The following is a 26,031-nucleotide window of genomic DNA, read 5'->3' on the forward strand; positions in this document are numbered from 1 at the left end:
TTGCGCGCGAAGTTGATGTAAAATCTAAATTTAAAAAATACTTTGACACGCACATGTAGCCTTGTGCACTTGCTCGATGTCTACTATAGTGGCCGCTATAATAGAGCAAAAATAGAATGCCTGTTTGTTTCATTCTATTTCTACTAGGAAACAAATAACATCGGGTTGCTTTCTTTACATTTTTTAGCTGTGAGTTAGGTTCACATTAACCACTTTTTATATTACACAAGAGACTGATCATGTAGATCATATTCTTTGTTGTTTAATTAGTTAAAATCTGCATTTCCCCCTAGCAGGGATTTTTTTTAGCATGTGTCACCTTTTTGGGCCCTCACCAGTTTGCATCCCTGACTTGGTACCATCGAGGTGCGGATATTTACTTTCTACATGAGTTGTTATTTTTCAGTTTCGTCCTAAGAACAGATTGTAGTGGTAAAATAAAAAGGGATACATTTTTTGGTGCCATTTAGGCGAAATGGAATTCTAAGCGTCACTCCAGTCAGAGGCTCTGCGAACATTCGATTCCATTCATTTGCTATGGGCTTGCGCTAGTGTTCCAGTTTAGCCAATATTATTTTTCAATTTTTCAGCCTTGGGTGAATTTTGACTCGTTCTATTGTCCAGCCTAAGTCCAGACGGCAGCATAAACGTTTGCCTTGTATTTGTATCCATTCCATGCAGTCATTAAAAGAGAGACAACCGGCAGAATTATGTCCAGAGCTTTCTCTTCCCTTCCCCCTACACCTCACCAGAACACAATGCAGAAAGGTACCGGTACAGAACCGGTTACACATGCACAAAGCCCCACCTGCTAGCAGGTCACACGTACTTCTCCAGCACCTGTGACGCCACCATAATAATCCCACCACTGCCACAAATGTAGCGGGAGAGAGAACAGCTGACAGGCTTGATCTTAGTTTTATGGCGCAGTCTTCCAGTCTTATGGAGACTACTGCTCTACCACCTGTAACACGAAAGCCCAGGCCTTAGATTGAGGCAGTAGAATACCCAGTCACAGCTGTAGGCTAATACACTGTAATTTACACAAGCATTTTTATTAGATTTGTGTGCAAAGCAAGAGAAGAGAAAATGAACAGCCATAGGAGTGGAAAAGGGTTTTTGCTATTCATTAGTCTTGCTCAAGTTGAAGTTCTAGTTCAGGTGGATTGCACATTGTCCATATCATCCAGAGCAAGCTGCCTTGTCCACAAGCAGAGTTTCTCTGCTTCCTCTTCCCACTCAGAATCTGAGAGGGAATCCTCACTGGAGTCTTCCTCCAATCCCAATGGCAAAACTATCTGGGGTGCTTCAGGCTTTACAACACTTCCTTCCATGTCTTTCTCTTGCTCTCCTCTCTCTGGGTTGTGGTTTTTCTCTGTTATTTCATTATTCTCATCCTGTAGAACGATGTAGAAATAAACTGATCAGAAATTGAGGCTACCTCTGCTATGTCCTGTTATCTACTGCACAGCGCTGATTGATCCCCCCCCAAAAAAACATCTGAGCAAGTAGAATTTATGGTGTGTATATAAACTGAGCAAAAATATTAACGCAACATGTAAAGTGTTGGTCCCATGTTTCAAGAGCTTAAATAAAAGATCCCAGAAATGTTCAATACGAGAAAGAAAAAAAACTTATTTCTCTCATTTTGTGCACAAATTTGTTTACAGCGCTGTTAGTGAGCACTTGTCCTTTGCCAAGAAAGTTCATCCACCTGACAGGTGTGGCATATCAAGAAGCTGATTAAACAGCATGATCATTACACAGGTACTCCTTGTGCTGGGAACAATAAAAGGCCACTCTAAAATGTGCAGCTTTGTCACACAACACAGTGCCACAGATGTCTCAAGTTTTTAGGGGTGGCGTGCAATTGGCATGCTGACTGAAGGAATGTCCAACAGAGCTGTTGCCAGAGAACTGGATGTTCAGTTCTCTACCATAAACCGCCTCCAATGTCATTTTAGAGAATTTGGCAGTACGTCCAACAGGCCCCACAACCGCAGACCACGTGTATAGAGTCGTGTGGGTGAATGGTTTGCTGATGTCAACATTGTGAACAGAGTGCCCAATGGCGGCAATAAGGTTATGGTATGGGCAGGCATAAGGTACGGACAACGAACACAATTGCATTTTATCGATTGGCAATTTGAATACTGTGACTTGATCCTGAGGCCCTTGTGAGGCCCATTTTCTTTAAAGCTATCTGTGACCAACAGATGCATATCTGTATTCCCAGTCATGTGAAATCTATAGATTAGGGCCTAATGAATTTATTTCAATTGACAGATTTTCTCATATGAACTGTAACTCAGTGAAATCTTTGAAATTGTTTAATGTGCATTAATATTTTTGTTCAGTATATGTTTCATATAAACTCACCTTCAGTGTACCCCCAAGGATATACAGATGTCTCATGCGGGCAGCTGTGGTGCGTGCACGGGCAGAGCGGCGAGTTGAGGGGAGGGAGGTGGAGCTAGTGGCAGGTTGTGAGGCATGGCGTGCTGTAGAAACCACAGAAGAGGGGGGAGCAGCAGGAGACCTAGGATCAAGTGAAGACTATTGCCATCATGATGCCATCTGTCATGAATAGTAAACCCACAGTTACTCAAGTAATGTGTATATACACTGAGTGTAGAAAACATTATGAACACCTGCTCTTTCCATGACAGACTGACCAGGTGAAAGCTATGATCCCATATTGAGGCCGTCATTGTAAATAAGAATTTGTTCTTAACTGACTTGCCTAGTTAAATAAAAAAATGTCACTTGTTAAATCCACTTCAATCAGTGTAGATGAAGGGGAGGAGACAGGTAAAACAAATATTTTTAAGCCTTGAGACCAGTTGAGACATTGATTGTGTATGTGTGTCATTCAGAGAGTGAATCGGCAAGTCAAAAGATTTAAGTGTTTTTGAATGGGGTATGATAGTAGTTGCCAGGCGCACCGATTTGTGTCAAGAACTAGGTTTTTCACACTCAACAGTTTCCCGTGTGTATCAAGAATGGTCCACCAAAGGACAACCAGCCAACTTGACACTGTGGGAAGCATTGGAGTCGACATGGGCCAGCATCCATGTGGAGCGCTTTTGACACCTTGTAGAGTCCATGCCCCGACAAATTGAGGTTGTTCTGAGGGCAAAACGGGATGTAACTCAATATTAAGAAGGTGTTCTTAATGTTTTTTATACAGTGTATATAGTATATTGGCCTATTGTAAATGCAAGAAAACACATTAATGACTTAATACAGCAGGGAATCTCACTCATAGTGCCCCCCTGAGCTTGTCTTTATGCTTACCTGAGCATCCGAGGTGGGATTGCTCCTCCAATCAGAGGGCAAGGAATTTGAGGCGCTAACAGCAGCATCTCTTGCCTTAGCCTGTCTGCCACAGTGTCCTTCCCGCCCACCTCCAAGCTATCCCACTGTAGGATGTTTCGTGACAGTCCTTGAAGAGAGAGAGACCTCCAAGTGTTCTCTCGCCCTCCAAGGTATGCAGGCAGCTCGTCAAGGTGACTTGAGAACTAAAATTATGGTACATACTAGTGCTGTCAGATTTGTCTGGAAATCATGTCCATTGCATATGGTACAATTGTTTCATGTATGATGTAAAAGTATTGCTCCAAAATGCTCTGAATGTGAAAACTACTCTTATCAAAAATGTTCTTAATCTCACCTGCATAAAGTCCCTCATACAGGTAATATAAGACGTGTCAGAAATCATCCTCCCTTGCCTCTGGATCTCATCAGCAATAATGTGATTGATGAATATCCTATTTCCCATCATCCTGCAGGTGTCTGTTGTGGCCTACATGGAAGTACAAATAGGTTTAGAAGATATGAGACATGTCGAACCAACTAAATCATCCACTTGTATTGACCACATCTCTGCTAATGCTGCAGAAATCTACTCAAAAGCAGTATCCATACCCATCAGATGTAGTGATCATATCTAGGAAAACCAGTTCCAAAGACTGGACCTAAAATAGTGCATAAGCGATCAGGATTTGCAATGATTCCTATGTTGAAGATATGAAAAATATTTGTTGGTCTGATGTGTGTAATGAGGAACATCCTGACGCTGCACTTGAAACATTTATGAAATTGCTTCTTCTGGTTACTGACAGGCATGCGCCCATAAAGAAACTGACTGATAAAACTGCCAAATCCCCATGGATAGATGATGTTTGAAAAACTGTATGGCTGAGAGGGATGAGGCTAAGAGAATGGCAAATAAGTCTAGCAATACAGCAGATTGGCAAAAATACAATAAATTGAGTAATCACGTAACTAAACTAAATAAAAAGAAGAAGAAACTACCGTAAAACTTCAATTAATAGCCCAGATGTTTATTTTCTTAAATCACAGAACACAACAGGTGCTTATTAGAGGCTGGCTTCTATTTGAGCCAGGTGTCTATTTCCTTAATGCACACAGCTTTTGCTCATTTGCATAGTTCATTGTTTAATTCCAGCATTCACTTCCAGCAATGTAATGCATTTCTTAATTTGTTGCACTAACGTGTTATCATTTACACACTGTGTCACGTTTCTTTTGTCTTACTATGACAAAAAAATAAGAATAATGATTCTTGCTTTGACTGTGCATTTTCGTCAGTTCTTACTTTCGCCACTAGGCTGATTTCTGGGGGTCTACTCCTGAAGTTGACTTTTTGTGCTTCACAGTTAGCTAGTAGTTCTCAGCTGTTAGCAGCCAACGGCTAGCAGTTTCTTATTGCCGATAAAAATGGATGATTGACATAATTTTGTTTGTTATTACTGAATTATTTAATATAACAAATCAAACATTTAACCTTGCAAACAATTCATGGTAATTCATGGTAACCTCGTAAACAATTCATTTAGACCCATCGCTTATTTGAAACAGGCGTTTATTTGCTGAATTGTGTGCCATTGCCCGGCTATCAAAAGGGACAGGCGGCTATTTGAGACTCAGTGTTTAATTGAAGTTTTACAGCATACTATAGAACAAAGATAAATTATATAAAGAATGATAGCAAAAAGCTCTTAAGTAAATTCAATTCTAAAAAGCTTTGGAGTACATTAAATTCTAGGCAGAAAAGCTAACTCAGCTCCAGGCTGATGGATCATTCCCTTTGATATTGTCAATCACTTTAATAACTTTTTTGTTGACAAGATTAGTAAGCTTAGGCATGACATGCAAACAACAAATGCTGAGCCTTAATATTCATGCATAACGGACCAAATAATGAAAGACGAGCCCTGTAGCTTTGAATTCCGCAAAGTTAGTTAGTGTGGAAGAGGTGAAAAAATAATTGCTATCTATAAATAAGGACAAACCACATGGAACCAACAACCAGGATGGTAAATTACTGAGGTTGGTAGCGGAATACATTACAACTCCTATTTGCCACATCTTCAATCTAAGCCTAGAAGGCGGAGTGTGCCCTCATGCCTGGAGGGAGGCAAAGGTCATTCCGCTGCCCAAAAATAGCAAAGCACCCTTTAATGGTTCAATCAGCAGACCAATCAGCCCGTTAACGATGCTTAGCAAACTTTTGGAAAAAAATACAATGTTATTTTACAGAAAACAAATTAACAACAGACTTTCAGCATGCTTATAGGGAAGGGCACTCAAAGAAATTGACAATAATAAGATTGTGGAAGCTGTTTTGTTAGACTTCAGTGCAGCCTTTGATATCATTGATCATAACATATTTCTGATCAAACGTTGGTGTTATGGATTAACTTCCTCTGCCTTTATCATGGATGGACAGTTACCTATCGAATAGAACACAGAGGGTTTTATTTAATGGAAGACTCTCTAATGCAAATTTGGTTGACTGTGGTGTACCGCAGGGCAGCCGGCTTGGACCATTATTGGTTTTTGTGTTTACTAATGACCTTCCACTGACCTTGAATAAAGCCTGTGTGTACATGTACGCTGACAACTCAATAGTATACACGTCGGCTGCAACAGTGAAATAAATAACTTAACATAGAGATCCAGTCAGTTTTAGAATGGGTAACAAGCAATAGGCTGGAGCTAAATATCTCAAAACGAACCTCATCTGGATCTATTATTGAATAATGTGGCTATTGAGTAAGTTGAAGAGACCTGACTGCTGGGTGGCACCGTAGCTAGGAATCTATCATGGTCAAAACATATAGACTCAATGGTTACTAAAATGGAAAGAGGTCTGTCCATGATAAGGCGTTGCTCTGCTTTCTTGATATGTCAGACAACCAGACAGGTCCTACATGCCCTAGTTTTGTCGCACCTGGACCACTGTCCAGTTCTGTGGTCAGTTGCGGCAAAGAAGGCAAATTGCAGTTGGTCCAAAACAGAGCATCACGTATTGTACTTAGATGTACACGAAGGGAGAATGTCAATGACATGGATCTCTCCTGACTCAAAGTTGAGGAGAGATTGACTGCATCACTATTGGTCTTTGTTTGAGGCGGTGATGTGTTGAAGGTACCGAACTCTCTGTTCAAGCTGTTGGCACACAGTTCGGACACTCATCGGTATCACACAAGACATGCAACCAGAGGTCTCTTCACAGTCCCCGGGTCCAGAACAGAGGCTGGAAAACACATGGTATTAAATAGAGCCATGACTAAATGGAACACTTTGTCACTGCAGGTAACTCAAACTAGCAATAAAACCAGAATAAAAAAAGAGATAAAAGGACACCTTACGGCACGACGGGGACTGTGAAGAGACACACAAAAAAATATATATATTTGTATTGTATTTTGCATTGTATTATGTATTGTATTACAGTGCATTCGGGAAAGATTCAGACCCCTTGACTTTTTCCACATTTTGTTACGTTACAGCGTTATTCTAAAATGTATTAAATAAAAAGAAAATCCTCATCAATCTACACAAAATACTCCATAATGACAAAGTTTTTTTTTTTATTGTCTAAAATATAAAAAATAAAAACATTTACGTACTGTAAGTATTCAGACCCTTTGCTCTGAGAATCAAAATTGAGCTCAGATGCATCCTGTTTCCATTGATCATCCTTGATGTTTCTAAAACTTGATTGGAGTCCACCTGTGGTTAATTTAATTTATTGGACATGATTTGGAAAGGCACACACCTGTCTATATAAGGTCCCACATTTGACAGTGCAAGTCAGAGCAAAAACCAAGCAATGAGGTTGAAGAAATTGTCCATAGAGCTCCTAGACAGGATTGTGTCAAGGCACAGATCTGGGGAAAGGTACCAACAAATTTCTGCAGCATTGAAGGTCCCCAAGAACACAGTGGCCTCCATCATTCTTAAATGGAAGAAGTTTGGAACTACCAAGACTCTCCCTAGAGCTGGCCGCTCGGCCAAACTGAGCAATTGGGGGAGAAGGACCTTGGTTAGGGAGGTGACCAAGAACACGATGGTTACTGTGACAGAGCTCCAGAGTTCCTCTGTGGAGATGGGTAAACCTTCCAGAAGGACAACCATCTCTGCAGCACACCACCAATCAGGCCTTTTGGTAGAGTGGTCACATGACAGCCCGCTTGGAGTTGCCAAAAGGCACCTAAAGGACACTCAGACCATGAGAAACAAGATTTTCTGGTCTGATGAAACCAAGATTGAACTATTTGGACTGAATTCCAACCATCACGTCTGGAGGAAACCTGGCACAATCCCTACGGTGAAGCATGATGGTGGCAGCATCATGCTATGGGGATATTTTTCAGCGGCACGGACTGGGAGACCGGTCAGGATCGAGGGAAAGATGAAAATAACAAAGTACAGAAAGATCCTTGATGAAAACCTGCTCCAGAGAGGTTCACCTTCCAACAGGACAATGACCCTAAGCACACAGCGAAGACAATGCAGGAGTGGTTTCGGGACAAGTCTCTGAATGTCCTTGAGTGGCCCAGCCAGAGCCCAGACTTGAACCCAATGAGACATCTCTGGAGAGACCTGAAAATAGCTGTGCAGCGACGCTCCCCATCCACCTGACAGAGGTTGAGAGGATCTGCAGAGAAGAATGGGAGAAACTCCCCAAATACAGGTGTGCCAAGCTTGTAGCGTCATACCCAAGAAGACTCGATGCTGTAATCACTGCCAAAGGTGCTTCAACAAAGTACTGAGTACAGGGTCTGAATACTTATGTAAATGTGATATTTCAGTTTTTTATTAGCAAAATTTTAAAAAACCTATTTTGCGTTGTCATTATGGGGTATTGTGTGTAGATTGATGAGGGTGAAAAAAACTATTTTATACATTTTATAATAAGGCTGTAATGTAACAAAATGTGGAAAAAGTCAAGGGGTCTGAATAATTTCTGAGTGCACTGTATGTAAGTGATACGTGGTTGGGATATGACTGTGATATGTGGTTGTCTCGCCTGGCTATCTTAAGATGAATACACAAGCTGTGGGTTGCTCTGGATGGGAGCGTCTGCTGAATGGCTAAATTGTAATGTAAATGTAGTGATATGTATGTTTGTATATTTAAGTATATTATGTATTTTATTTGTTGTGTTGTTTCCTTGTTTGGACCCCAAGAAGAGTAGCCGCTGCCTCGGCAGACGCTAATTGGGGATACTAATAAATAAAATTATACTATATACTATATACAGTTGAAGTCGGAAGTTTACATACACCTTAGCCAAATACATTTAAACTCAGTTTCTCACAATTCCTGAAATTTAATCCTAGTAAAAATTCACTGTTTTATGTCAGTTAGGATCACCACTTTATTTTAAGAATGTGAAATGTTAGAATAGTAGTAGAGAGAATGATTTATTTCAGGTTTTATTTCTATCATCACATTCCCAATGGGTCAGAAGTTTACATACACTCAATTAGTATTTCGTAGGATTGCCTTTAATTTTTTTTACTTGGGTCAAACGTTTCGGGTAGCCTTCCACAAGCTCCCCTCAATAAATTGTGTGAAATTTGGCCCATTCCTCCTGACAGAACTGGTGTAACTGAGTCAGGTTTGTAGGCCTCCTTGCTCGCACACGCTTTTTCAGTTCTGCCCACAAATATTCTATAGGATTGAGGTCAGGGCTTTGTGATGACAAATCCAATACCTTGACTTTGTTGTCCTTAAGCCATTTTGCCACAACTTTGGAAGTATGCTTGGGGTCATTGTCCATTTGGAAGACCCATTTGCGACCAAGCTTTAACTTCCTGACTGATGTCTTGAGATGTTGCTTCAATATATCTACATAATTTTCCTCCCTCATGATGTAATCTATTTTGTGAAGTGCACCAGTCCCTCCTGCAGCAAAGCACCACCACAACATGATGCTGCCTCCCCCGTGCTTCACGGTTTGGATGGTGTTCTTCGGCTTGCAAGCCTCACCCTTTTTCCTCCAAACATAACGATGGTCATTATGGCCAAACAGTTCTCTTTTTGTTTCATCAGACCAGAGGACATTTCTCCAAAAAGTACGATCTTTGTCCCCATGTGCAGTTGCAAACCTTAGTCTGGCTTTTTTATGGCGGTTTTGGAGCAGTGGCTTCTTCCTTGCTGAGCGGCCTTTCAGGTTATGTCGATATAGGACTTGTTTTACTGTGGATATATACTTTGTACCTGTTTCCTCCAGCATCTTCACAAGGTCCTTCACTGTTGTTCTGGGATTGATTTGCACTTTTCGCACACCAAAGTACGTTCATCTCTTGGAGACAGAACGCATCTTCTTCCTGAGAGGTATGACGGCTGCGTGGTCCCATGGTGTTTATACTTGCGTACTATTGTTTGTACAGATGAACGTGGTACCTTCAGCCATTTGGAAATTGCTCCCAAGGATGAACCAGACTTGTGAAGGTCTACAATGTTTTTTTCTGAGGTCTTAGCTGATTTCTTTAGATTTTCCCATGATGTCAAGCAAAGAGGCACTGAGTTTGAAGGTAGGCCTTCAAATACATCCACAGGTACACCTCCAATTGACTCAAATTATGTCAATTAGCCTATCAGAAGCTTCTAAAGATATGACATCATTTTCTGGAATTTTTCAAGCTGTTTAAAGGCACAGGCAACTTAGTGTATGTAAACTTCTGACCCACTGGAATTGTGATACAGTGAATTATAAGTGAAATAATCTGTCTGTAAACAATTGTTGGAAAAAATACTTGTGTCATGCACAAAGTAGATGTGCTAACCGACTTGCCAAAACTAGAGTTTGTTAACAAAAAATGTGTGGAGTGGTTGAAAAACTAGTTTTAATGACTCCAACCTAAGTGTATGTAAAGTTCAGACTTCAACTGTATATAGTTTGTGACAGCACGGGCAGCGCCATTGAGGCCATCTTTAATCTAAAGTGTCATGCGCCATGTTCTACCAACTGAGCTACAGAGGACCACTATGTGGGTAGTGGACAAGTGCATACTTCAGGAAAAAGTATAAAGTATTGAGATTCATTGACAGCAGGGGAGCTTCAACCCCCCCAAGAGCACAAACACTGACATCTATTAGACAACACCATAGACGTCTATAATGTGCTATACTGTAGTGTACGCTAATGTACTTTGCTGTACATTGTGGACGACAGGAAAAGGAGGACCGAGCACGCCCCCATTCTCATCGACGGGGCTGTAGTGGAGCAGGTTGAGAGCTTCAAGTTCCTTGGCGTCCACATCACCAACAAACTAATATGGTCCAAGCACACCAAGACAGTCGTGAAGAGGGCACGACAAAACCTATTCCCCGCCAGGAGACTGAAACGATTTGGCATGGGTCCTCAGATCCTAAAAAGGTTTTACAGCTGCACCATCGAGAGCATCCTGACGGGTTGCATCACTGCCTGGTATGGCAACTGCTCGGCCACCGACCGCAAGGCACTACAGAATGATCACTACTGTGCATGATTCTCTCTTTACTGCAACTTTGTCACAGTTTCAGTAGTGACACATTTAGTGGGGTGGTAAGGAATTCAGGTAAAATGTCAAATATGCAATACAAATGTGTGTGTATTATATGGCATTTGTTGGAAGACTTGTTTGGGAGGAATAGGTTACAAATGTGAATTTTTTTTTCAACCCCCAATTTAAACCACTTCTGTAGAATAACCCATACAGTATATTATGAAAGGTGAGATGTCTCTCTCAGGCTTACCTGATTAGATGGTAGGAACACTCTTTTTCCAGAAATATATTGTCTTCCTCCTCCAAGGTGGAAGATCTTGAAGACAATCACTGGAGGGAACTGGGAACCTGAAAATCTATCAGCCAAAGAACAAAAACAGGCCCATTACTGTGCTAGTGAAGTTTAGCATGCAGTTTGGTCTCTTTGAAAATAATTACATCCACATGATTTTTACTGTCAGCATTTTAATTTGGATTTACCAGACAATCTTTACACTTGTTGAGACCATAGCAGCAAAATGGGTATTAGGTTTACAGATGGGGTACCTGAATCTGACCTTGCAGTGCATGCTTGGATCTCTGACCAGATCAGCTTCTCTAGGGCTGAGTTGGCGAAGAATAGCAGGTGCAAGACAGTGCTCCTGAACAGTGCCATGACAAAAACAAACAACTCACTTTTTGGCCCACTTACAGTGCCTTGCAAAAGTATTCATCCCCCTTAGTGTTTCACAAATTGGTGAAGTGAAATGAAAAAAATAACTTGTTTAAAAAAATGTAAAACGGAAAAGTGGTGCGTGCATATGTACTCACCCAATTTGCTATGAAGCCCCTAAATAAGATCTGGTGCAACTAATTACCTTCAGAAGTCACATAAAGTCCACCTGTGTGCAATCTAAGTGTCACATGATCTGTCACATGATCGCAGTATATATACACCTGTTCTGAAAAGCCCCAGAGTCTGCAACACCACTAACATGCTGACCAGACCGGACACGTCGCGTGCGCGAGGGTCGCAAAATAAATGTAGAAATCCATGTTATTCAATTATTGCACCCACACTGCTCGCGCGCGCCAACGAGTGTCTGCGATGCCAAGGTCTAAAATAGAACTCGTTTCTATTTCTGACGCAGATCGCGCTGAAAGTCCTGCCTCTCCCATCTCCTCATTGGTTTATAGAAGCAGGTACCCACGTGCCATCAACTTATTGGTTATACCCATGTGGGTGATTGAAAGACGAACTGTTTTGCCGGTCGTCGTGTTAATACTATAGAGGTTTAGATGCGATCACCATATAAATTCAAAGATGAAAAAGCCTGGAAGGAGGAGAGATGACTAGAAACGATTCGGTTGGCCGTTTTATGTGTGGATGTCACGTTCCTGACCTTATTTCCTTTATTTTGTCTTTGTTTAGTATGGTCAGGACGTGAGCTGGGTGGGCATTCTATGTTATGTGTTTCTATGTTTAGGTTCATTGTTAATTAGCCTGATATGGTTCTCAATCAGGGGCAGGTGTTTTACGTTTCCTCTGATTGAGAACCATATTAAGGTAGGCTGTTCACACCGTTTGTTTGTGGGTGATTGTTCCTGTGTCAGTGTTTGTACCACACGGGACTGTTTCGTTTGTTAGTTTGTTCCGGATCGTGCGTTCTTTGTTGTCTGTAAGTTCTCATGTTCAGGTCTGTTTACGTCGTTTGTTGTTTTGTAATTCATCAAGTGTGCTTCGTGTTCGTCTTTCTTTAAATAAATCATTATGTCTTCATACCTCGCTGCATATTGGTCCGATCCATGCTCCTCCTCAGACGAGGAGGATAACGAACATTACAGAATAACCCACCAACCAAGGACCAAGCAGCGTGGGAGAAAGCAGCGGCAGAAATCTCAGGACTCCTGGACATGGGAGGAGATTTTGAACGGAGAAGGACCCTGGGTACAGGCTGGGGAATATCGCCGCCCCAAAGCTGAGCTGGAGGAAGCGAAAGCTGAGCGGCGGCGATATGAGGAGGCAGCACGGCAGCGCGACAGGTACGAGAGGCAGCCCCAGATTTTTTTGGGGGGGGGCTAGAGAGGAGTGTGGCTAAGCCAGGTAGCAGACCTGAGCGCACTCCTCGTGCTTATCATAAGCAACGCGTTACTGGTCAGGCACCGTGTTATGCGGTTAAGCGCACGTTGTCGCCAGTGCGTGCCCATAGCCCGGTGCGCTATAGGGCAGCCCCCCGAAAGTGTCATGTGAGTGTGGGCATCCAGCCGGGGCGTATGCCTGCTCAGCGCGTCTGGTCTCCGGTACGCAGTTTCGGTCCAGGGTATCCTGCGCCGGCTCTGTGTGCTGTGTCTCCGGGGCGCTGGGAGGGTGCAGTGCGTCCTATGCCTACGCTCCGCTCGTACCGGGCAAATGTGGGAGTGGAGCCTAAGGGAGAGGTGCGCGTAGTAGGCACTAGATCTCCAGTGCTCATCCACAGCCCGGTTCAACCTGTGCCTGCACTCTGGAGGGTCCGGGCTGGAGTAGTATTCCAGCCTGGGGGAGTGGTGCCAAGGCTGCGCACCAGAGCTCCAGTGCTCCCCCACAGCCCGGTCCTTCAGGTGCCTCCTCTTAACATCAAGCCTCCTGTAGGTCTCTCCAGCCTGGTGGGTTCTGTGGCAGCCCCACGCACCAGGCTGTCTCTCCGTCTCCTCCCTACAGGTGTGCCCGTCTGCCCAGAGCCGCCTGCACTGCCCGTCTGCCCAGAGCCGCCTGCACTGCCCGTCTGCCCAGAGCCGCCTGCACTGCCCGTCTGCCCAGAGCCGCCTGCACTGCCCGTCTGTCCTGAGCCTTCAAAGCCGCCCGTCTGTCCTGAGCCTTCAAAGCCGCCCGTCTGACCTGAGCCGCTAGAGCCGTCCGTCAGTCAGGAGCCGCTAGAGCCGTCCGCCAGACAGGAGCCGCTAGAGCCGTCCCCCAGACAGGAGCAGCCAGAGCCGCCCGCCAGACAGGAGCAGCCAGAGCCGCCCGCCAGACAGGAGCAGCCAGAGCCGCCCGCCAGACAGGAGCAGCCAGAGCCGCCCGCCAGACAGGAGCAGCCAGAGCCGCCCGCCAGACAGGAGCAGCCAGAGCCGCCCGCCAGACAGGAGCAGCCAGAGCCGCCCGCCAGACAGGAGCAGCCAGAGCCGCCCGCCAGCCATGACCAGCCAGAGCCGTCAGCCAGCCATGACCAGCCAGAGCCGTCAGCCAGCCATGACCAGCCAGAGCCGTCAGCCAGCCATGACCAGCCAGAGCCGTCAGCCAGCCATGACCAGCCAGAGCCGTCAGCCAGTCCGGAGCTGCCCCTCAGTCCGGAGCTGCCCCTCAGTACAGAGCTGCCCCTCAGTCCGGTGCTGCCCCTCAGTCCGGTGCTGCCCCTCAGTCCGGTGCTGCCCCTCAGTCCGGTGCTGCCCCTCAGTCCGGTGCTGCCCCTCAGTCCGGTGCTGCCCCTCAGTCCGGTGCTGCCCCTCAGTCCGGTGTTGCCCCTTAGTCCGGTGCTGCCCCTTAATCCAGTGGGGTTAATATGGAGGGTGGTTGTTAGGAGGAGGCCACGGAAGCGGGGATTGACTATGGTGGGGTGGGGACAACGTCCAGAGCCAGAGCCGCCACCGTGGACAGATGCCCACCCAGACCCTCCCCTATAGGTTCAGGTTTTGCGGCCGGAGTCCGCACCTTGGGGGGGCGGAGGTACTGTCACGTTCCTGACCGTATTTCCTTTATTTTGTCTTTGTTTAGTATGGACAGGACGTGAGCTGGGTGGGCATTCTATGTTATGTGTTTCTATGTTTAGGTTCATTGTTAATTAGCCTGATATGGTTCTCAATCAGGGGCAGGTGTTTTACGTTTCCTCTGATTGAGAACCATATTAAGGTAGGCTGTTCACACCGTTTGTTTGTGGGTGATTGTTTCTGTGTCAGTGTTTGTACCACACGGGACTGTTTCGTTTGTTAGTTTGTTCCGGTTCGTGCGTTCTTTGTTGTCTGTAAGTTCTCATGTTCAGGTCTGTTTACGTCGTTTGTTGTTTTGTAATTCATCAAGTGTGCTTCGTGTTCGTCTTTCTTTAAATAAATCATTATGTCTTCATACCTCGCTGCATATTGGTCCGATCCGAACGTTACAGTGGATTAATTGTCGGAGTAGAGGACCTTGTGCATTTCAGGTAAAATAACAACTCAATGTTTATATCCCAGGACAAATTAGCTAGCAACAGCAAGCTAGCTAAATAGGACAAATTAGCTAGGAAGTGCAAGCTAACTAGCTAAATTGCCATGTATGTTTAATACTTTTCGACCTGTCCCCAAATTAATGTAATTGGTTCAGAGTTTGTTTTGATATTTTAACCTGCGTGTCGTGATCGCGTTTGGTGTAGGGGGACAAAATTAATTTATGCACGATAGCGCACGATGTCGAACGAGCGCAGCCGGTTTGGGTTCCGTGTAAGCAAGGGGCACCACCAAGCAAGCGGCACCATGAAGACCAAGGAGCTCTCCAAACAGGTCAGGGACGAAGTTGTGGAGAAGTACAGATCTGGGTTGGGTTATAAAAAAATATCCGAAACTTTGAACATTCCACGGAGCACTGTTAAATCCATTATAAAAAATGGAAAGAATATGGCACCACAACAAACCTGCCAAGAGAGGGCCACCCACCAAAACTCACGGACCAGGTAAGGAGGGCATTAATCAGAGAGGCAACAGAGAGACCAAAGATATCCCTGAAGGAGCTGCAAAGCTCCACTGCGGAGATTGGAGTATCTGTCCATAGGACCACTTTAAGCCGTACACTCCATAGAGCTGGGCTTTACGGAAGAGTGGCCAGAAAAAAAGCCATTGCTTAATTTTAATTAAAAAATAAGCAAACATGTTTGGTGTTCGCCAAAAGTCATGTGAGAGACTCCCCAAACATATGGGAGAAGGTACTCTGGTCAGATGAGATTAAAATTGAGCTTTTGGCCATCAAGGAAAACACTATGTCTGGCACAAACCCAACACCTCTCATCACCCCGAGAATACCATCCCCACAGTGAAGCATGGTGGTGGCAGCATCATACTGTGGGGATGTTTTTAATTGGCAGAGACTGGGAAACTGGTCAGAATTGAAGGAATGATGGATGGCGCTAAATACAGGGAAATTCTTGTTGGAAACCTGTTTCAGTCATCCAGAGATTTGAGGTTCACCTTCCAGCAGGACAATGACCCTAAGCATACTACTAAAGCAACACTCAAGTGGTTAAAGAGGAAACATTTAAATGTCTTGGAATGGCCTAGTCAAAGCCCAGACCTCAATCCAATTGAGAATGTGTGGTATAACGTAAAGATTGCTGTACACCAGTGGAACCCATCCAACTTGAGGAGCTGGAGCAGTTTTGCCATGAAGAATGGGCAAAAATCCCAGTGGCTAGATGTGCCAAGCTTACAGAGACATACCCCAAGAGACTTGCAGCTGTAATTACTGCAAAAGGTGGCTCTACAAAGTATTGACTTTGGGGGGGTGAATAGTTATGTGTAACAGTATAGCTTCCTTCCCTTTCCTCACCCCTACTCAAGTTTTGAGTTTTTTTGTCTTATTTCTTGTTTGTTTCACACACAAAAAATATTTGGATCTTCTAAGTGGTAGGCATGTTGTGTAAATAAAATTATACAACCCCCCCAAAAAAATATATTTTACTTCTAGGTTGTAAGGCAACAAAACAGGAAAAATTCCAAGGGGGTGAATACTTTCGCAAGCCACTGTACATAAGTTAACATCTGATATAATGATTATATCAGATTTTCACACAGCTCCCCACCAATAGGCCTATATAATTGAGTTCATATTAAGGCTATTTAGCCTATGATCAATTTAAATCTGAATTGCAATGTTGTGTTGATCAGTAAGGCTGCCAGGCTGCAACTCTAGCACTCACAGCAGCACGAACAGTGAGCGACATCAGCTGGAAAAGTATTTTGTCTTGGTGAGACCTCCAGTATGTCTGGATCTTCATCGCGGCAAATACACGCTCCTCTTGATTGAATCTGCATGATGTAAATTCATAATCAGAGACTCAGAATATATCAAGTTCAGACATTTAACAACAGAAGCAGACTTTATCATGTGCGAGGCCTCGTCTTGTACAATTAATCTACGGACCGGACCCTTACCCATATTCCATTTTCCACTCCTGCAATGCTGTTGCCTCTGCCTGTGTTGTATCTTGTTAGAGACGAGTTGCTAAGGGACGATTAGAATACTAACTTCACGAGCCAAAGTAAAGACACATTTCCTGAGCTAATCAGAGCGTTGGTGCTATACGGAATCGTTGCGACGCCCATACCCTAACTCCTACCCTTAGCCTAATTTTAACCTTAATCCTTTCCTAACCCTAACCATTTTAAATCGGTTAGGGACCCTTCCCTACCTTCATCATGTTCAATGTCAACTTCAATGAGGATAGGGCCGTCCCAAGGATCCCAGATAGCATTGGAAAAATCCCGCAAAAACATGTACAAACGGATTGTCGACCTTTGCATTCTTATGTGTTAATAACGTGTTTATTAACAAAGCGTTTATTATCAAGTAATTATCTGGTTAGTCATTGGCCTTATTATGAGAACACCGGCCTATGAGATGAACAAGAGCCGAGGGAAGTTAGCGAGTTTCGGATTGGAATGCGACCTGAGGAGCAGCATGTTCTCTTTCGGACACCGTAAGTACTCGAAGCTTGGCACGGTAAAAAAGGATCATGTACAAGGTGAGAATATAAACTTTATGTACTACGTAATAACTTAATATTTGGAAATTAATTTATTTCCGATTCAGTCCACACTGGTTTATTATGTGTTTTGTTAATTTACTGTTTTAGTTGAATAGCGATCTGTTTCAATAACATTAAGGGGACTCGATCCCCCGGTGAAGCACAGAGGGCGTAAGGACAGCGAGCAAGACACCATGATTATCAAGGGCATTGCATTAAATGCATAACACAGTATATATTTTCTTCATTATGTCGGAGTCATTCATACTGATACTTAGAGTTTCTGGCGCTCTGAGGTAGCTGTCTCTTGTCACTCATGCATAGCCAACTAAAGTCGAAAGTAAAAAAACGCAGCTAGTTTTTCACACGCGTTCGGGCTGAGTTTACCACACTCTGTAGGTCCTTACTTGGTCTATCCACGGGGTACTTGAGACTCATGGGAGCATATGAAGGTGTACTTCATGGGTACTCTGGGCAGAACAAAATTCAGTCTTTACTTGGTCTATCCACGGGGTACTTGAGGAGACTCATGAGAGCATATGAAGGGGTACTTTATGGGTACTCTGGGCAGAACAAAATTCAGTTGGTGGTACAGTAACCGTAAACGTTTGGGAACCACTGCTTTAGGCTAGAAGTTCATGAACTAGACAGACACTCGATATACCGGTATTGTCACATGCCTACTTAATGGGATGAACAATATACTTCTTTTTTTACACTAGATGGCGACATTGATCTTCTGTAACACTTTGAGGGCCACAATTCTCAATTCCATTACAACTTCTAGCTTCTACTCCTTTGGTGTTTCCAGGTCTGAATGTTCTGCTTGACAGGTGAAATTTGCAACATTGTGATGGCCTCACTAGGTAATAGCCTGGCTGACTCAATTCACGAACTGCGAATTTACACCTGAGACTTACCCCGTTTTTTTACCAAAAAGGCTCAAACTTTTGTATCCACCTCCACGGCCCGGCTCGTTTCTCACTGGGCCATGGCCTCAGTGGAACTGCTTTGACTGCTGGTACTTTTCAGCTTGCATTTAAATAACAATGGCTAACTGTGAACATGGGTTAACACATTCCACTGTTAACACCTTCTCACAAAGCAACTGTCTTGATGATGCAGAGGTTGTTGATTCCACTCGCCCCAAGTCTTGTGTCAAACGCAGTTCCTGAAAAATAACACTTGAGCTTACGTTAACATAAACGCTGGCAACACACTGGTGTGGGGTAAGTCTCAGATGGAAATGCCCCATTGATGTCCCAGTCATTCTGTGTCTTCCAAGGTAGCAGGTGTGGCTGCTGTGCCTGGAACTCTATGGCTGCTTTCAGGGACTGTGTTTGCTGCCACCAAGGACAATCCAAATGTCACCTTAAATACAGATGAGGTACCGCATTGTGCGCACAATCACACTTTCTGAAGTCTTTCAGCATACATCCAATCTGAGGCAAGCCCACATTTGGATGCGGTAACTGACCCATATTGTTTGTTACAGCTCTCCCTCTACACTATACCACAGCAGAAGTTCCGCTATGTGGAGCCGGAGATAGGGCACTTGGAGCAAGGTGTTACCACTCTAAGGAAACTGGCAGAGCCCTACACTACCTGGTGTCAGGTACATTGATAACCCTACTCACCTGTGAGCTACTGGGTGATAGAAAAGACTGTTCCTAACAGAGGAAAGAATTACTATCTAAAAATAAGGACAGTTGTTGGGTGTTTGTGTAGATATGCAACCCCAGGCAAGATTCACAATGTCTGATACCCCCATCCTCACTCCAAAATAACTTCACATGGGCACTGAAATGTGAAATGTTTTTGCCCTGCTTTACATTATCATCCCAGTTGCTTTTGCGTATTTTACAATGCGCCCCTGCAAAGATGTACTGTGATTAGCTGTGACTGGTAAATATTAACTACAGTAGGTCTCACTAATATCAATTCATCTTTGATTTCTCTTTGAGTATGAACTGTACTTATTTTCCCAGAGACCAGTTAATATTTACTGGTATTCCTATGTGTCTAGAGCTATTATACATCCTGTTTCACCATGGCCAGTAAATCTGTACTGTGTTTCACCATGGCCAGTAAATCTATACTGTGTTTCATCATGGCCAGTAAACATTTATTGTTGATTCGATGCTGCAATCAATAATCATTGCACTTGTTGAAATGATTTTGTCCATCTCCAATGAAGTGTTAGTCATGATTGTGCTGCTCTGCTTCTACCCCTGTGATCACACCAATGATCTGCTCCCCTTTCAGCAAACAAGCCATTCAGCAGTGGAAAATGTTCAGGTACTCCCCCATAGCCACTCACACATAATTCAAATCAAATCAAGCTTTATTTATACAGTGCATTTCAGACATGGAATGCAACATAATGTGCTTTGCAGGAAAAAACTACTAAAATACAATGAAAATAAAAGCTGAATTATTTACTACACTACAAATATAAGATTAAAAAAACAAATGAATGACAAACTGAACAATTAAAAAAGACCCTAAGGAAAAGCAACGCTAAAAATATGTTTTAATATCTCTTTTGGGCTCCTGAGTGGCGCTTTGTTCAAAGGCGCTGCATCTCAGTGCTAGAGGCGTCACTACAGACCCTGGTTTGATTCAAGGCTGTATCACAACCGACCATGATTGGGAGTCCCATAGGGCGGCGCACAATTGTCCCAGCGTCATCCGGGTTTGACTGGGGTAGGCAGTCATTGTAAATAAGAATTTGTTCTTAACTGACTTGCCTAGTTAAATAAGGGTTCAATAAATATATGTCCACAGTTTTGCACCCCCCCCCCCCAGCTTTATCACAAAGCCCAGCTAACGTTGCCATGGGGTAACATATATTAACTGAACAGTACCGGACCCATAATCAAACATTGTCGAACGCCACATGTGAAATGCATTTTCTCTGAGTTATGTTCACCAAGGGTGACAAAAAACTATTGACCCATCTCCATTCTGTCCAGAAGGCTATCATGGTCAACAGTGTTGAATGCAGCACTTAAATTTAAATATAAGAGTACAAGAACAGAGCTGTTTGGTATCTGTGCTGGCTCTAAGCTCATTTACCACTTTAAATAAGGCTGTCTCTGTGCCGTGGTGGGCACGAAAACCAGATTGGAATCTTTCAGTTGGCACTTCAGATATGCATTTAAAAACTGTTTTGAAGAAGGTGGTGGGGATACGTTGAGAAGGCAGGTAGAAGGCTTAAGTTGTGATATCACTTTCCTGAGCATGTCTGTGTCAACCAGGGAAAATAAATCCATAGTGCCTTTGTGTGGTAGGCTAGGGCACATATCAAACTTCTCAGACAGCCTTAGGTCTTGCTTGACTGATACCCAGCCTAATATTGATTATCTTATCTTTGAAATATGCCGCAAACTCATCACATTTAGATGAGGAAAGTTCACATAGGTTTGCGGGGGTAGGATTTATCAGGCCATTAATGGTCAAGAAGAGCACTCTCAAATTATTGTGATTTAATAGTGATCAAGTTATAAAAATGAGCCTGTCTGTCATTTCTAATTGCCTTGTTATAAATGCCAAGTTGCTCTCTCAGAATATCATAATGGACGTGCAACTTTGACTTTCTCCACTTCCGCTCTGCCTGTCTGCCTGTACTCCTTAATTGATTAGTTTCCTCACTCATCCAAGGGAATCTCCGTTTGAATGTGGCCTTTTTCAACTTTACTGGAGCTATGGCATCAATGGTTGTCCTTAATTTGCTATTAAAGTTTTCAACTTAATCATCACAATAGGAAGACAGAATAGGTGGTGGAGTATTGTTCATACACTCAATAAAATCTGGAGCAACTTCAGTGGTAAGATAGCATTTCTTAATAGTCCGTTCAGTATTACCCTGTGCTATGGGCAACAAGGTAGTAAAAAATCCACTGTGGTGATCAGATAAAGCAACATCAACAATAGAGGATATGTCAATAGAAAGCCCCTTGGTAATAACCAGGGCCAGAGTAGGTAATAACCAGGGCCAGAGTATGGACACGGTTATCGGTGGGCCCAGTAACATGTTGGATAAAGTCCATAGTCTCTTTGTCAACATGAATATTAAAATCGCCCAATACAATGATTTTGTCACAGTTCTCAAGGACAATAGACAATAGTTAAGATAAATCAGTAAAGAAAGTGGGGCAGTGCTTTGGTGGCCAATAGAGCGTTATGGCCAGCACTGGTGGCTGCCATTTAAACAGTATAGCACGATGCTCAAAAGACCCAAAGTCGCCAAACGAAATGTCCTTACAGCTGAAAGCATTAGTAAACCCCTTCGGTAGCAGGGAGGTGGCCAGAGATAATTATTATCTTCCCTGTGCTAGCGAGGGTGTTTAAAAAATGTTTGTAGTTCTCCCTCAGATCCTCAAATCGCCTAAAACGAAGGTCATTAAAACCTACATGTGATGATGGTGTCAATATTGGAGTAGTTGGCCAGAACAATGGGCAGGAGGGAGTTGATGTCATGGACACGAACTCCTGGGTGAAAGTGGACCTAGGTCGGTCCACAGATCTAGGGCAGGCCAAAATCTCTCACCATTGAGCTGCCCACAATAATGGTGGTCGTGATGGAATCCGATAAGGAAGCGACCTGCTGAACTGCGGTGGCTGTGGGGGAGGGGGGGGGGGGGTCACTGGGCGGGCGCCGGCTGTTGCTATACACCCAGGATCCGTGCAGATTCCCGAGGCTGGTAGGTCCGTCTCAAGAGAGGCAAAGCTGTTTGATAGCTGGATCACATCTTCTCGAATAGATGAAGGGTGGCCAGACTGCTTCCCCGATCTCCTACGCCTTGCGAGTGTCGTCTCCCATGGGCCGCAGAGTTGAGCTTAACATCTGTCTGTTGGGGGAAGGAAGGCCCTAAAAATTGTCAAAGACTCCAGCCACCTTAGTCATACTATTATCTCTGCTACCGCATGGCAAGCGGTACCGGAGTGCCAAGTCTAGGTCCAAGAGGCTTCTAAACAGCTTCTACCCCCAAGCCATAAGACTCCTGAACATCTAATCAAATGGCTACCCAGACTATTTGCATTGCCCCCCTTTTACGCTGTTGCTACTCTCTGTTATTATATATGCATAGTCACTTTGATGACTCTACCTACATGTACATATTACCTCAATTACGTCGACTAACCGGTGCCTCCGCACATTGACTCTGTACCGGTGCCCCAGGTATATGGCCACGCTATTGTTATTTTACTGCTGCTCTTTGATTTGTGCCCAGGGTTGGATAAAAACACTGGTGGGCTAGCTCTGTTAGCATTAGCCGTTAGCCTGCTCCGTTTTCATGATGGCTTGCATCTAACTGCTACTTAACAGGAATCCGGGACACAAACTTGCGTCTGACCGGGTCGCGGAATCTGTAGCAATACAAACTTTACCTCTGATTTAAAACTTTCATAAAAATAACAAATCGAGTATACCGTTCTGTTGTGCGCTTTGATGACACACATGATCATCATAAACTCACAGAGAGGGATTGAGATTCAGCTGATTAGTTGTTATGTCTAAAAGACTGGTAAAGTACTCTGTAAATAATTATTTTAAACCCATTCAGCCTCTCCATTTCTGCTCGGCCAGGCTGTTCCATTTCTGCTCTAGAAGCTTCTGTTTGAGGCTGTGATCACTGCTTCTAAGTCACCCATCTGACCTCTGCCCTATTGGCTCCTTCAGTTAGGAGATAAGCAGCTCACTAACATACGGCACATGTTTGTCAGTAAAGTGCAGTGGTTGGAACTTTATTGGTAGTTGCTCTTTTACAGTGCAGAATGTCTTTACAATGTTTCAAGGGTACACAAAGTGCTGTTGGTTGATGTTTCAACTAGAGCTCCCTACTGGGTGACAGATTGACCTGTGCTTTAGGCTGTAAAACCCAATTTACAAATAGTGATTGTAAACAGTCAAATAAACCTTTGTATTGTAGGTAATTCTGACTCTATTGCAGGGTAAATAAAGACAGGTCTCTTCGTAGGCAAACAGAACTGTATGAGGGTTCTAAGGGCGTGGTAGTCCTACTGTAACCGGTTCTGTACCGGTACCTTTCTGTGTTGTGTTCTGGTGAGGTGTACGTGGAAGGGAAGGCTCTGGACACAATTCTGCCGGTTGTCTCTCTTTTAATGGCTGCATGGAATGGATACAAATGCAAGGCAAACTTTAATGCTGCCGTCTGGACTAACATGCACAAGTATATTTGCCTCTCATCACGCTTTGAGCAAACTGAGGAGTAAAAGCAAGGCTCCCGTTGATGACATCAACATCAACACAATTTAGAAAATAAATAAAATAATTAATCCTTGAAAGTAGTGTAATACATCTCAAAAGAACCTTCAAATAATAAATGAAAATAAATATGAGAGATTTTCAGTCAAATACATCAAGTATATTTTACACCTGTTACACTACCACTAGTTATTCTACCACTATAACAATCACAGTACAAACAATATAAAGCATCACAAGTACACAGTTAACTTGAATTGAAGATTACTGCGCAAGAGCATATTTACTGTGAAATAACGTATTATCATGTTATTAAATGTCAACTTGTTCTGTAACAATGAAAAATAAGCACTTATCCATTATTGAATGGCTCTGAAGGTGCAGAGATTGGGTGACATGAGCTGATGTACGTTACGTGTTCACTGTACTGTCCTCTTCTCCTGTGGGATTCAGGGTGCCGTTGGAAAAGTGATGCCCAAGGTTGAAAGTGCCATCCAATTAGGAAATGGTAAGAGAACACACACCCCATGATACACATAAAGTGAACGCATTACTCATACACTGTAATGTACACCCATTTGTACAAATAGAATGTCAGTTTCAGGTTGGTAACAGAGTTACTTTCTGTTGTTTCAGAGACTTTCACTTTCCTGCAAAACCCTCCTGCTGAATTCTACCCCCGGGCTGGGGTCATTGGATTTGCTGGTATCCTTGGACTCTTTCTTGCAAGAGGTAAATAGTGGGTGTAAGTTTTGGGTTTGGATGAAGAGTACCCTGTTTTTGATCTCTATTGTTTTGGGGTTTTATCCACTTGTCCTTGTGCTAAGAAAGCACTCTGTGAGTCTCTGTGCCAGAGGCTGATCTAGAGGTAGAGCTGTAGCCTCCAGACCATACAAGGCCGGGGTACAAATCTCAAACCTACTGCTGCTTCCTGTTGCCCTCTCCGGCTTCCTTTTCTTGTTTCTAATCTCCTTGAATAAAAAATAGTCTATGTGGCCCTCTGTCCTCTGTCTTCTAGGCTCCAGGGTGAAGAAGCTGATCTATCCTACAGGACTGATGGCTGTGGGCTACACTATGTACTACCCCCAGCAAGCCGCATCAATCGCCAAGGTGAGTTAGCGTGTCAATATTGTATGTCAGATGTTGTGTTTTTTTTTAACCTACTTGTGTGGGAGATAATGCATATTGTTCAATACCAAGACATAAGACTGTTGTAGGGTCATTCTAAAACCTGTGATGTTTGACTCTTAATGTATACTATTTTGCTTAAACCGATTTTTCGGTCCCCCTCCTTCCCACAGAACACAGGAGACTCGTTGTACGATTTTGCCCTGCAGGGCTACGTTAACGTAGAGAAGGTTTTCAAGTCAGTGGAGGGGAAGGTGAGCTCATCCTGTCAGGTCAAAAACTAGTTTGATCCTGAGGATAGAGATGGTACAGAATTACTGTGCAGATCATTACAGATTATTTGTAATGGGTTGACAAGTCTGAATTTTCACATCCTACCATGAATCTTTCCACAGCCAGTGAAAAAAGAGAAACCACAGGAAAATAAGCCAGAAGAAACGAGATGAGAAGAGCTGCAGAGGCCAAACCCTGATCGCAGCAGGTACAACAAACCTGAACATTTTCGCACAATAACAGCCTGCCAGCACCCAACACTTTAATCATTGCCCTAGTGGTCAACCTGCAGGCTTATGTAACACCCCAATAACTTGGCACAAAATGTGGCCAATTCATTATAAATCCTTTATAGTAACATTTATGCCAACTTTAAGATATTTGGGGGAGAAGTCAGAGAACAAACCAGTGTACTTTACATATCAGGTGCTAATGCTAGTAAAGTCTTGTAGATAAAGGCTAACGATGAGTTCTCTCTTTTCAGATACGTTGTGACACTAGGATCGTGACAACAAAACAAGATTAGCAGTCTTCCCAGGTCCTCCCAATGTATGCTACCATAAGTCATGGTTAGGCTCGCTCCCATTTGCGACTCTAATGACCAGCTTTTGCACTAGCCTTCCTCTCTGGCATTTACCCAGGAGGGGGTAGGACCTATCACGAAGGTTTAAACTTTATGTATTGAAGGTTCAGCTTTGTGATTTGAATGTATTTATGTAGACCGGAATAAAATCTATATTGTACGATCTATATTGACAGCGTGGATTTTAAAATAAAAGGCCACCGAAAACTGTAGAGGTATTGTACAAAGGCACCCTAAGAACAACTACGTGTGAGAACAACTACGTGAAGAAAAACATTG

General features: G+C 43.5%; 2 protein-coding genes across 3 annotated transcripts; one reads left to right on the forward strand and one right to left on the reverse strand.

Annotated features, from left to right (window-relative positions):
• Window positions 1-1,034: 1,034 nt before the first annotated feature.
• c13hxorf58 (chromosome 13 CXorf58 homolog) lies at window positions 1,035-17,080 on the reverse strand. Its single transcript, XM_071337758.1, has 8 exons — window positions 16,944-17,080; window positions 16,709-16,817; window positions 11,358-11,452; window positions 11,062-11,167; window positions 3,674-3,805; window positions 3,298-3,521; window positions 2,380-2,539; window positions 1,035-1,397 (listed from the first exon to the last, which is right to left on the reverse strand). The coding sequence occupies exons 1-8, from the start codon at window positions 16,952-16,954 to the stop codon at window positions 1,158-1,160; spliced, it is 1,077 nt and encodes a 358-aa protein (XP_071193859.1). The 5' UTR covers window positions 16,955-17,080; the 3' UTR covers window positions 1,035-1,157.
• A 353-nt stretch (window positions 17,081-17,433) lies between these two features.
• Window positions 17,434-25,917, forward strand: apooa (apolipoprotein O, a). 2 transcript variants are annotated; one of them, XM_071337759.1, is made up of 10 exons: window positions 17,434-17,533; window positions 18,822-18,923; window positions 19,032-19,151; window positions 19,802-19,834; window positions 24,222-24,276; window positions 24,405-24,500; window positions 24,787-24,878; window positions 25,070-25,150; window positions 25,292-25,377; window positions 25,654-25,917. In XM_071337759.1, exons 1-9 carry the CDS (start codon window positions 17,525-17,527, stop codon window positions 25,340-25,342), a joined length of 639 nt encoding a protein of 212 aa, XP_071193860.1. In that variant the 5' UTR covers window positions 17,434-17,524; the 3' UTR covers window positions 25,343-25,377; window positions 25,654-25,917. The 2 variants fall into 2 exon arrangements, with proteins under 2 accessions (XP_071193860.1, XP_071193861.1); XM_071337760.1 differs by lacking the exon at window positions 19,802-19,834.
• The last annotated feature ends 114 nt before the right edge of the window (window positions 25,918-26,031 follow it).

Source organism: Salvelinus alpinus, chromosome 13, assembly GCF_045679555.1.
Source record: "Salvelinus alpinus chromosome 13, SLU_Salpinus.1, whole genome shotgun sequence".
NCBI classification, from domain to species: domain Eukaryota; kingdom Metazoa; phylum Chordata; class Actinopteri; order Salmoniformes; family Salmonidae; genus Salvelinus; species Salvelinus alpinus.